Here is a 12,776-nt window from a genome sequence, read left to right as displayed (position 1 = left end):
CCGGTTCTTCCACTGGTCACTCTAGCTCTAGAGTCTAAGATATGCTAAGCCCTGATAAAATTGAAAATTGAGCTGCAAATGATGATATAAAGTATGGATGATTCTCCTATCTTTCATATATAGTGTGCCTGGAGCATCATACTACTATGTTAATGTTTTGAAGAGAATTTTGCAGTTACCTATCATTTTCAGGTATACAAATTCTTGATGTGATTGTCACACATGCTTACCCGTAAAAGGCGAAAAAGAAAGGAAGGCTGGAAGAACAAATCGAGGCTTTTATTAAGAAAATTTTGGAAAGTTATTTGGAACCTATCTTTGCTGATGAGCATAAACTCACTTTTTAAACTCACAGGAAAAAACTTACTACTTCAATTAAATTTTTGAAACAGCTACAGGCAGTCAATTCTGGATTCTGGTATTGAAGAACGAGAATGTTGGATGAACCAAATCTATAAGTCCTTGTACACCACTAGCAATTAATTCTAGCTAGTTTATTTATTGCATAACCCTTTTTTAAGGTTAGTTAATTAGTTGCCAACTTCTTTTTGCTTTTTTTTGCAAGTTGTTGCTAACTTATTACCACATCCTGTCCATAGGACTCATCAACCATAACATCAGTAGTCAAAGTTCTGGAATTCAACAGTAAAACCAAACAATTCGTAATAGTAGGACTCGAATCATGGCTATTAGTACATAGGACTATTGGGTGGGCATTATTAATTAGTTAGTGCATATTTGATAATAATGAAACCTAATCGTCAAATTTTTCTATTTTTTTCAGTAAGCCCTAGTGGTAGGAACAAATGTTCCCTCCAAAGAACCTATTGAATTTGGATGAACTTTTTGATGTGTTTATATGCTCAAAGAATTAAGTATAATGGTCGCTTCAGGTAAAATCACAAGAGAACTTCACTTGTGTACGGAATCGAGTAGAAGTGGAACAGATTCTTCCACTGAATGCAAAAGCAACAGCACTGATGTTTTTTTAGTTAAAATGTGGGTTGATTATTACTGTGTTAGTTGAAACATATGCCCGTCCATCCACGCCATCGCTTCAGCTACAATTGTAGGCGTGAGCTTCACACACCACATTTTAAACTTCAACATCTTGCAGTATAGTATTTTCACTATCTCTGCTTCAAATGCATTCTAGGGTTCTAGCTCTTTCAGAATTAATTAGAGAGTTCTTGGAGAACTTTAATCAGAAAAACAAAGTGTGGTAGCTATCCCTCTCCTTGTTTGGGGTCCTATGCATCTGATTCTAGCTTTGACCAACACTCGGAACCATGCATATTTTTGTCTTATCTCTTCTTTCGGTGCCTGGGGATCCTATGCATGCACTACTGATGTCAAAATACACGGCATGTATCTTCTCACTAAAAATATTGCAAATCTAGCAATCTTGGACACTTAGTCAGTGAGGAGGCAATTAAGGCAGACGTTCTTTACTTAGCTTGAAGGAATATATGTGGGGAGAGGTGTGCATTTGGCTAATACTGCGGTTTGTGAATGAATTCTTAATTTGGCTTGTGAAGGTCATGTTGGTGGACGTCTCTCCTCCAAGTAGAGTAGAATAAGTTGCTACACGAAGACTTATAGATTCGGTATACTGAAAAGGTACAACTAAAAATACATCCATCAAAAAAACTCATTTTGTTTATAAGAGAACTAATAGTAAAAACAAGTATCAGATATGTATATATAAGGCACTTTTCTAGGTGTCTTTCTCAGACGGAAGAAAAAACAATGATTGGTCAAATGAGCCAGTAGTCCTCGAATTGAGATGACCCCTCGAAGTGAGATGACCTTTGTTTGTAGCTGCAATTAATTCCCGTTAGAGAAACTTACTTATGGAACTTTTTGGCCCATTTCTTTTTTTCAACAACGGCGCCAGATCCTAATCTTGTAAAAAGAAGTCCTTTATTCTCTCCGTAACGCATCTACCAGCCGCTTTCTGCATGCATGCTTACTCCCGTCTCATCAGAAAGATCAACCGTGAGAGAGATGAGAGAATTGCAGTCACTCGCGACTCGCTCGTCGTATTGCGAGATCGATGAAATGGAGTCTTGTCAAGCATGAGTAGAATTCATGCCAAACACGGAACCAGCTGGTTGCCTGCAACAGTGAAATATTGCGTCCAAAGGTTGCAGTTGCAGTCTACTACCTGATCGTATCCAAGTGACAGGATTGATAGCACAACTGATGGATCGATCGTGCATATGGATTGTAACAATTCAAACTAAAGTCAATTGGAAATTCAAAAATGTTGAAGGAGCTTACACGTGGGCCCCACATGTCTTTCTCTCTCCCTCTCTTCTCCCTGTTTCTCCCTATCGCGCACAGCGCGCGGTATGGCGCTCGGAGTTTTCCCGAACGCGTGCGTGGCCGTCGAGGAGCGTCGCCGCGTTGCTTGGAACGTCGCCAAGTCGACCACGCTGCCTTCCCGAGCTCGCCACCTGCCTCACTTCCCTCTGCGACTCGTCTTCCTCCTCTCCTCCTCCTTCGGTTCGCCATGAACAGCTCGTGAAACAGCTAGCGCTCGCCGGCCCGATTCGCGAGTCTCTCCCCATGGATTTCAAATCCATCGCACCCGTAGCTCCCTCACTTCCCTAGCTTCCTTCCCAACCCCTCCAAACCTAGCTTCAAGCCCTATCTCGCCGGGAACCGAAGCTTTTCCGGCCGCCAGCCATTAAAGCCGCCCGAGCTCCACCTCGACGTCGAACTCCCTCGTCCGGTCATCATTTTCTTCACTTGACGGCTCAAATCGTCCCTAGGTGAGCCACTGATGCTCATGCTCTCCACGTTCCTTCGCGTTCGCGAGGTTTCCGCGCTCGTTCCACACCGTGCCGCCGCCATTCCCCTGCGCCACCGCCGCTGTACGCTGCGCGCCCCGCTCGCGCCCCCCCCCCCCGCCACGCTAGCGCGAGCACCGGAGCCGCACGGTTGCACTGGTGCTCACCCCGCGCCGCACCGCCGCCGCTTGGCCCCACCGCCGCCGGCACGGGCCACGCCGCTGCTCCCCTGCCCTAGCGCCGCCGCCGTCACGCAGTCGCGCCGCCGCCACCGCCTCTGCGCCGCCACCGCGGGCCTAGGCGCGCGAGCCAGGGGCCTGCCGCCGCCCTGCTCGCCGTCGGCCGGCGCCGCCGCCGCGGCCTCTCCTCCCCTGTGCCCGTGCACCGCCGCCTTGGACAGGGCAAGTTGCCCTCCCACTGACCAGTGGGGCCCACCGGTCAGGGGGGAGTTAGGGGGTTTCTTTTATTTTGTTGATTTATTTCGGCTGTGATTTGTAAAATCCATATAAAATCAAGGAAAAATGTGAAAAATATGAAATAAATTTTGTTAGATTTGTTAGAGTAAGATCTATAGAGGAAAAATATCCATGATGGCGAAATGACCTTTTTTTCCCCTGCAAGAATTTAAATTGTGTTTAGTCTTGCTTAATTAGTTTCTATAGATCTGTTAATCTAAAAATTGTGAAATTTTTGTAGTAGCTTACTTTAAGCATGAGTGATCCACCGTAAAATTTTCATATTCATAGGACCTAGTTTAGTATAAGAATATAAATTGTAACCAAACTTAAATATGTGTATAGGAATAATAATATTTTTACATGTAAATTTTTGTACAAATTATAAGAGGCAAATAATAATGTCTTTGCTAGTCATATTTTATTTTATAATAAATCATGCTCTAATTGATAATTTGGCCTCTAATTGTTTCTAGCACTAGGGTTAAAGTTAATTATCACCATACTTGCATCCTTTTATGTAAATTGTTAATTTGTTTAATGTTTATCATCTGATGGCAAAGTCTATGTTGGCATTTACTTATTGTCTCATATGCATGACATTTACTCATTGTCTCATATGCATACATATAGAATCCGCGACCGAGAAAGTCGTGTACGAGGTGATCGCGGAGCCGCAGGAGCAGACGGAGCCAGCCCCGCAGGAGTTTCGTGACGACCCGGCCCAAGGCCCAGTGGACACTAGCTCTGAGCAGCAGCCCGCAGGCAAGCCTCGGAGCATAACCTATTATTTTAACTTATGAAATGTTATATATATTTACTTGATTATACATTAAGTTTCTAGGCGTTGGATGAAACCCTAGTTGCATGATTCCTAGGTTCCATTGGTCGGAATACTAGTATGTGTATGTCGTTATCTTTGCCATGCTAAAAATAGGATTCGATAGAAGTCAAGTAATTTCCTGTTACTCGCGAGATAAAAGATGTCGTTATGATTTGATTATGGAATATTGGAATATGGAGGAAAGGAAAGGAATTGGAGACCGGACGGGAACTGTCTAGCCCCATCTGTGTCGGTTAAGGACCGTACCGTTGTCGGCCCTGCTGATCATGTTTGAATTGTACTAACTGCATGCCGGAAGTAGGAGGTAGTCGAAACCGGTAAGCCTAGTACTGCCTCGTTTCGAAAGTACAGAACTTCATCACCACCCCTTAGGGCGAGTCGGGTAGTCGCGGAGAATTGGGATGCATATGTTTACTTTTGGTGGTCTCACGTTGAGCCCGGCTGACTATATGTAGGTGAGGCGGTTCTGTAGTTCGAGGCGGGGAGGGGAAGGGTTGGTCCGTATGGTCCGACGGGGCTAATACGTGCCGTGTTGGTTAGGTCTACCTTGCAAGGTTAAATCGGATCGATTCGCCGTCAGTCGCTCTCGGACATGAGCACCTTGATCTCCGAGTCACATCGTAGTAAGAATATGGAAGGGAATGAAATGATCAGTATAGTGATACCTAGACCTGGGCATGGGCTGCCCGACCCGACGGACCCGACCCAACCCGCCCGAAAATAGCCCGACCCGACCCGAAGAGTTTGATGGGCGGGCTCGGGTCAAAATTTTTGACCCGGTATGACTGACGGGCCGGGCACGGGCTAAAATTTTTGACCCGAAATCCGAAAAACCAGAAGGAACCCGACATTTTACATAGGCCCAGCCCGACCCGACCCGACCCGACTGGCTGTCGGGTCGGGTGCGGGCTCAATTTTACGGCCCGGCCACCGGGTCGGGTCGGGCACGGGCTGCTAGAAAAAACACCGGGTTTTTTTGGCCCGACCTGAACCCGACCCGGCCCGGAGGATGCCCAGGTCTAGTGATACCTAATCAATTGTTTTTCCACACTGATTGGTATAGAAATGCAAACCGTAGAAAATAGGTAACCATTCCTAATCTTGAGCTAAAATATTGAAAGTAAGGACTCACTCTTATCTGCTTTTCCGCAAAATAACCTACAGCCAGAAAGCCGTGCATGTCTAGATAGTGGGCTATGTATACCCATAGTCGGGTAAGTCTTGCGGAGTATTAGTATACTCAGGGTTGTGGCTCAAACTATTTCAGGTCAGAATGAGATAGACTTCTGCCCTTGTTGTGCGAAGTTCATCCAGCTTGACGCGGATGGTTGAGAGGTGGCCGGACCAGATGCTTAGTCCTAGCCAGTTACCGAATCACACACCCGTGGGCTGAGTGTGTGATTCGACTCTGCTCTTTATGTATTATAAACGTCAGGCTTCCTGTATCGAACTTTGTTTTAAACTGAAGTTGCACTTGTATATTATTTTATGTACTTAAACCAGGTTTGTAAAACTTAATGTACCCTACTCTATAATGTAGTTGTATTTATATATACTCAACATATTTGTACTGCCTGTGTTCATCTTCGTGTGAGACTACTGGTGTTTGTTTCGATCAGAAGATCCGTTCCGAAAGAGCTGTCAAATTAAACCGTTAAGCCAAATGTGTTCAAATGATGGCCATTTAACTTAATTTTGAGTTTTAATTTGGCGATTCTGTCACATGAATGCAATCATGCCCTACCTATCTGCTATCTGCTAGAGTAGCTATCAGTGCATCAATCAAAGTTGCTTCGAGCAGCTAGGATTCTTTTCTGCAACAGAATTCAACAGCACAGTTCATAGTCTTATTAGCAGCTTCATCGTCACGAGAAAGTCGTTTGGAAATTAAACGCCATCTTTCGGCGCACTTCGACGGCAAAGCAATGGAATTTTTTGCTTCTCATCAGCTCGCTTTCGCAGCTCTTTCAATTTTGGGTATAAGAGTACTAGTACCATGGAACTGGAAGAATAATCACTGTACTTTGCGGCCTAGTTCTTCGGCTGAATCTCAGGCCTGGTTGGAATGTGAGACTAAAGAGGCCCTCAAGGCATATAAAAGGACCAAAAGAAAGGAAGATATATGTGTACGCTTAAACTTTTGAATGTTGGAAAGAGATGAAATTATTCTGGGAACTGCGCCCTTGCTTGCTTAGCCTTCATATATACTTGATATATGGCAAAGCTTGTACCTACAAGCCAACAAGAGCATACCAAAAAAAAAGGTACCGAAAGCACTATCTAACACAAATTATTTCATCATCAGCTAGCAGCTAGCGTGCATGCCTTTTGACTTTCTTTGCGGATAACAAATGCATGATCTGTTCTAGAGTTGGCTAACTCAATTCCAAAAATAAGGAATAGCTTAGATGGCCAGCGGGCGTGTTTATACTCTCCACCAACTATTGGAGATAATCTAGGTTTGTTGTCATATTTATCTCATTAATTTAGATATTTCTTTTGGTGGTAGGCAATATGCCCGTCAATAGCAATACGCACTTGTGATAACATCATTTAATATCTACCGTCTGAATCTTCACTCGATGCTAAGAGATTGTGCATTTATTTATAGGTAACTATGTAAGAGTGTTTATATTAATATCTTTGGATTTTTCTTTCACCGTGAGCCTTCATGTCCCTTGATTAATTGCTTTATTAGGGAAAAGGCAGCCTTGTGATGAAATGAAAATGATATGTAAGATTTTGTCGAACAGCATAACAAAATGGGGTGGTGGCGCAGTTGGCTAACGCGTAGGTCTGATAGCTAAAAGCGAGTGATCCTGAGGTCGAGAGTTCGAGCCTCTCTCACCCCCACATAAAAGAGCAATGATTTAAATGCTTAACGTGACTGGTTGGGTCCGTCACAGCTGACTGATCTCTTGATTACATCACAGCACACATGAGAGCTCTTCTTTTCAATGGAAATTTTCCAATTTCTTCCCTGATTGAATTTCTTTTCCGATTCCCCGTGAGCTCTTTTTTAAAAGTTTCCTATTTCGACTCCCCCAGACATTTTCGCTTTTTTAATTTCTCTCTCCAAATTGATTTTGATCGGCATAGCAATTACCACCATCGTCACTCGGTATCCACCAAGATTTCTGCTACCCGGCTCATTCCCAGCCAGCCTCAGTTCAAGCAAGATATATTGCAAGGTGCACGTACTAGGCGGTGACTCCAGTCAATGGTGACCTTTTGATTTCAGTTATTATAGGCTTATATAGCAGTTAGGAATACATAGCATACGCATCTCCAGAATCAGGAGCGAGTTACAAAATGTGCACAGTGCGTCCTTGCAGCACCGCGACAGCAGCAGCTGAAACCGAGAAATAATAAGCACGAGAATCGACACTTAAAAGTTGTGAGAATTCTCGTCTTGATGAGATATACCACATCCCACTAAACTAGATAACCATCCTGACATGAGACATCAAGGGTCAATGGCCTAACCAGACACAAGAGAAGTACACTGTATTATTGCATTCTGCAAGGTTGGCGCCTAGGGACAGAGAGAACATGAACAAATTGGAGGACCCCTGATGGATTCGGCGGTTAGGCCGGGTCACAGTTAGTACCACCGCCACCTCTGCTCCACTTGTCGTGCCAGTCAGAAAAGCCTGTGAGCAGGGCCTCTTGCATCCACTGGTACCGGCACTGTGATGCAGCTTCAGGAATGGTGAGCCAGGTTCTCTGCCGGGTGCTCTGCTCAGGCCATGAGGTCAGCTCTTCCTTTACATGCAGTGCAAACACGGCAGCTCTGCACATACCCTCAGGACAGCACGCATCTTGATGTGTCTTGCTTTTAAAGTCATAAAACCCCAGAAGATGCTGATTCAGAAAGCAAATAGAACTGTTTAAGCTTGAGTATAATGGCAAGATATGTTGATTGCTAGATAGATCAAATAAGTTGTTGCAATAGGCATTTCACAAACTTGAATGACAGATAAAAGCTAGTAGCATATAAGCACATATTGTCATCATGGTCAAGCATTGGACACTGTTTCACCATGATAAAGCACTAAGCACAAGGATAAAAAAGCTAAAGTTATCTTCATTGGCACACATGCATTCATTGAGATTTGAGAACCTTCTAGAAAAGATAGCCATTTTGATTTCATGGGTCTTCCACTACGCAAACATCATACATTACATGTTACAAGCAGAAATTGTAAGAAGAGAAGAATAAATGTCACCTCATTTGTGCTATCCAACATTCAGATTATAAGGTCAATTACAACCTTAAGACTCTGGAAGTTGAAGGACACACCAGACTAAGCAACGATAAAGCAATGATGTAACTAGTTCAACATCAGTGTCATGACCCACTGAGAACACTACCACAATGTGCACCTCATGTTTCTTCCACTATGAATGTATGCCTGGCTTGCATTGCTAGATAAACTTTAATGAAAAATCTAACAAAAGTGCAGGCCAGTCAAGAAATAATTTCTTTACCACCAGCAAGTTGAAACTGTAACACATGTTGCACATCATTAAACTCAGTCAGCTACAGGGTATTAATCAATGTGAATCATGTCTCACAAAACTTGTGGGCCTTGTGAGGAAGACTGCAGCCGAAAAGCCACTAGTAAGATTATAAGAGTGCAGAACTCTTGGGTTCTTGGCTCAACATGAATCAATCAACAAGAATCCACCCCAAGGAAAAACAAACACCAACAGCAGAAATTTGATGGATTCAGAGGATAATGGACAATGTTCTTACGGCGTTAAGGCGAGTTGTGGCGAGTCACCACCGCCTAGCCGCCTAGGCGGGCTAAGGCGACGCCTAGGCGGGCTAAAACGCCTAGGCGGGCCAAAATAGGGGAGCGCCTTGTCGCCTAGGCGACGCCATAAGAACATTGATAATGGATATAAAACTATAACCCATTTCACCTTTTTAACAAGCTTCCAGTTTTCAAGGGAGTCAAACTCCCTTGTAAAGATTATAAATGTATGTTAGTAACCACAATCTGGGGAATATAACAGCAACAAATTAGGACCAAAGAAGAGAACCAAAAGCACGATTCTGAATAATAATAAATTTTCATGTTAGCTTAGCTTGCTAATTAAGCCTAGCACTAAAGGGATAATTCTAATACAGTACTATGAATACTGAGTCTCCATATCATCTAAGAATATCACTTGCATGAATAAGTCAAGACGGAAGCACAGGCAAACATGTTTCAGGACATGGCGTACATTAACTATTGAAAACAATATTAAATGACAACAGGCAAAATGAAAAGTAGTTTTTTAAAAGAAAATAGCATCTTTTATAGGCATCTTACCACTATATCACCTCGAACTCCAGCCTCTTCTATAGCTTCTCGAGCTGCTGCCTCTTCAACAGTTTCATCGTTCTCCCATCCTCCCTGCAACACGAAAACAAACATAACAAAATTTCCACATGGTAGCCCATGGTACTCAGTGCCATGTAGCTGACAAGTTCATGAAAATGACATGGATACAACATGAATAAAAGCTGATGTCATATATACCTGAAAACTAATCTGAATGATACATTCTCATCATAGATATAGATGTGTAAGTATTGGCCAACATATCAAGAAGCCAAATAAAAAAATGTGCGAGATCTAAGTTTGCAAACAAGCTAATAAACAGTCCAATACTTGGAAATTCTTAGCAAGGACATAGGAATTCAGATCGGCAACTCAAATCATCCAAGTTGCTTCATCTGGATTTCTGAGGCACGACACACCGGCACTTGGGAAGAACTAGCCGAAATATTATTATGCACTGCTCACAGGATTACAAGTCTTCCAGTGTAGTTACATGAAAACACCAAAAATATAACAGTTTTGCAATAAAGTTGCAATCAATGTAAATAACTAGCAATGGGGGGGGGGGGATAAACTTGAAACTTTCACCATTGTATTCTAATTGTTGCATGGATATTTCAGATCTAGATGTTTAAAGTACAGTACCTTTGGAAACAAAAGACCAGGTCCACTTTGGGAATTTATCATGAGAACTTCCACAAGTTTCTTATGTTCATCATTATTAACTCTATACCTAAATGGTATGCACCTGCAGAACAATGAAATTATTCAGACAATACATAAATGCAAAGGTTGTAGTACAAGATAACAAGTTTCTAAGAGTTACAGGGTACACCAAATTTCATGGGATAAAATAGACAACAGCTCTCTGAAGTGAAAATCATCTCTGGACTCCGGAGAGGAACTGGGAAATAGTAATATATATGCTGCGTAAAACGCAGAACTTGACCACACTGAGCAGTAGAACCACACACAGATAGACAGTTACCTTTCTAGTTTCTCTAAATGACCCTTCCAGATATTATTGACTAATCAAACTTGAGTTAATTTTGATCCCCTTTTTATACCAGGACGCAGGAGACCTTCTATAAGGTAATTACATGCCCATATGTAATATCCTGAGAAGCTTTACGTATTCTCTTATTGCTATTATACCTGGCAAGTCTCGTGATAGGAACTTGCTTCCTACAAGCTGAAGGTAAGTCACAAACTTGACACAAGGCTAGCTGGGGCCTGGGGGGGGGGGGGGGGGGCTATATACGACCCCAGAAGAAAACATGTGGGTAAAAATAAGGCACTAATCATGAACAAACACCTGACTATCAACACTGATTTGTGTCTTTTGCTATCAATGACGACAATAGTAGCAATGATACTGACCATTCCGAACTGTTCTATCAATCAGTACTGATTTGAGCTGCAATACAGGGCTGCATCACACATTGGGAGACAGACTATTCAGTATACACCACTATTCATTTCCATCACGCCCTAATTTTGATGCAAACAAGCAATCAAAAAAGCTTTCACATTTCACTACGTGATAGACACGTCCCACCACAATCCCTAGCATATATTATACAGTATACACCACCTAAGTGAAATAAACAAGTACCCATCTCAATACTGTCGCTATCAATATCATCAGGTGTACAAGCTAAGTACTGCGCGTTGATTAAGACCTCCCTGTTCAGTGCATACAACAATTCACAAATGACTACCTGGCGGCGCACAACAATTTTTTTTCTTGGGAACAGAAAAAAAAAAGCATATCCAAACTCCAGCAAATCCACCACAAGAAACAATCGATCCCCCTGGTGGCACACCGCAACGATCCATTTACCGGGACCAGTGGTACCGCGCCGTACGCTGGCGAAGAATACAACGCGCACCGCACCAGGCGCCGCATTTAGGTCAAGCGGGCAAGGAGCCCGAACGCACGTAGCCATCGCCGCCTCCCAATCCAACCGAATCCAATCAGCAAGGGAACTTTGAAGCACTATGAGCAATAATTGGGAAGGGAATCAATCAGTCAGTCAGTCCCGCGCGTACCCGGCCACTAGCCGACGGCCATCCTCGTACCGCTGCTGATGCCGGCCCGTGCGGGCCACCAGGTCGCACATGCCGCCCGCTCAGCCGCCACCCGCTTCTCCCGCAGCCGCGCCGCTCCTCCTCCTCTCTATCCGGCGGGGGGTCGTCGGCGGGCAATGCGGCGAGGGCGAGTAAGGGGGAGGAGAGATTTGTGCGGGGCTAGAGAGAGAAAGGAGAGACAAGGGGGGGGGGGGGGGGGGGGGGAGATAGGAGAGGTCGGAGTTCCTTGCCGTGAGGGCGCCCTGTTTTTTACTTTTCTTTTCCGCTTGGTTTTTCTGGGCCGCAGCCTGCTTCGGTTGGGTTGAGACTTGGGAGCTTTTCATCTAGAGGCTGTGATGGGCAGCGTGACGTGCCTCTCCTGCTCGGTTTTCTTTACAGAGATACAAATTTCTTTTGCAGATTTTGTATTTGGGTTACCAGGAATTGCCTCTTTCTTAGAATTATTTCAACAATTTTTCGCTTTTCTATCTAAAAGTGTATACCCTCGTGAAAGTTTTATGTTGTTTATATAGCACGTCAGACTGACAAGGCATGAACGTCGTTTGATTTTGGTTTTTTCTTAGCTTGAATATGTACCGTATGTTGATAATATTTTTTCATGATTAAACGTGTTGCTGACATAAATAAAGCTTGATACTTATCGCATCCTACTGTGTTTCTAAACGAAAGTAGGTAGATAAGTTAGTATGTGATATATAATCAACGTGGCATATATTAGTTGAGATTGTTCGAGTTCTGTTTAGGTTTGGAATTTTTCTTAGTTTGTATATACTTCATTGTGTGGAGATACTTTTCTGGATAAAGGATATAGATGAGCTGATATGTTTTCTCAACTTTAATAATGCAAACTCTCGTGAAAGTTTTATGTTGTCTATATAGCACGTCGGACTGACATGGCATGAACATCGTTTGATTTTGGTTTTTTTCTTAGCTTGAATTTCTACCGTATGTTGATAATAATTTTTTTCATGATTCTACGTGTTGCTGACATAGATAAGCTTGATACTTATCGCATCCTACCGTGTTTCTAAATGAAACTAGGAAGATAAATTAGTATGTGATATATAATCTACGTGGCATATATTAGTTGAGATTGTTCGAGTTCTGTTTAGATTTGGAATTTTTCTTAGTTTGTATATACTTCATTGCGTGGAGATACTTTTCTCGACAAAGGATATAAATGAGTTGATATGTTTCCTCGACTTTAATAGTGCATACTCTTGTGAAAGTTTTATGTCATATATATAGCACGTCG

General features: G+C 43.1%; 1 protein-coding gene and 1 non-coding gene across 2 annotated transcripts; one reads left to right on the top strand and one right to left on the bottom strand.

Annotated features, from left to right (window-relative positions):
* The first annotated feature begins 6,858 nt into the window (after nucleotides 1-6,858).
* On the top strand, nucleotides 6,859-6,946 carry TRNAI-GAU. The gene is given in 2 exon segments: nucleotides 6,859-6,896; nucleotides 6,911-6,946. It is a non-coding gene; the product is annotated as a tRNA-Ile (tRNA).
* Nucleotides 6,947-7,302: 356 nt separating this feature from the next.
* LOC120692356 (nudix hydrolase 16, mitochondrial-like) lies at nucleotides 7,303-11,740 on the bottom strand. Its single transcript, XM_039975629.1, has 4 exons — nucleotides 11,483-11,740; nucleotides 10,076-10,178; nucleotides 9,419-9,502; nucleotides 7,303-7,958 (listed from the first exon to the last, which is right to left on the bottom strand). Exons 1-4 carry the CDS (start codon nucleotides 11,551-11,553, stop codon nucleotides 7,683-7,685), a joined length of 534 nt encoding a protein of 177 aa, XP_039831563.1. The 5' UTR covers nucleotides 11,554-11,740; the 3' UTR covers nucleotides 7,303-7,682.
* Between the last annotated feature and the right edge of the window lie 1,036 nt (nucleotides 11,741-12,776).

This window comes from Panicum virgatum, chromosome 9N (assembly GCF_016808335.1).
Source record: "Panicum virgatum strain AP13 chromosome 9N, P.virgatum_v5, whole genome shotgun sequence".
NCBI lineage: Eukaryota > Viridiplantae > Streptophyta > Magnoliopsida > Poales > Poaceae > Panicum > Panicum virgatum.
The sequence above is the reverse complement of the archived record's forward strand: the minus strand, read 5'-3'. Positions and strand labels throughout refer to the sequence as shown.

Coding starts and splice junctions, on each gene's coding strand:
- LOC120692356 (XM_039975629.1), bottom strand. CDS start 11,553: ATGTGCGACCTGGTGGCCCGCACGGGCCGGCATCAGCAGCGGTACGAG. Junction 9,503..10,075: donor CTGGTCTTTTGTTTCCAAAG/GTACTGTACTTT, acceptor TTCGTGTTGCAG/GGAGGATGGGAGAACGATGA. Junction 7,959..9,418: donor GAGTTCGAGGTGATATAGTG/GTAAGATGCCTA, acceptor TTTCTGAATCAG/CATCTTCTGGGGTTTTATGA.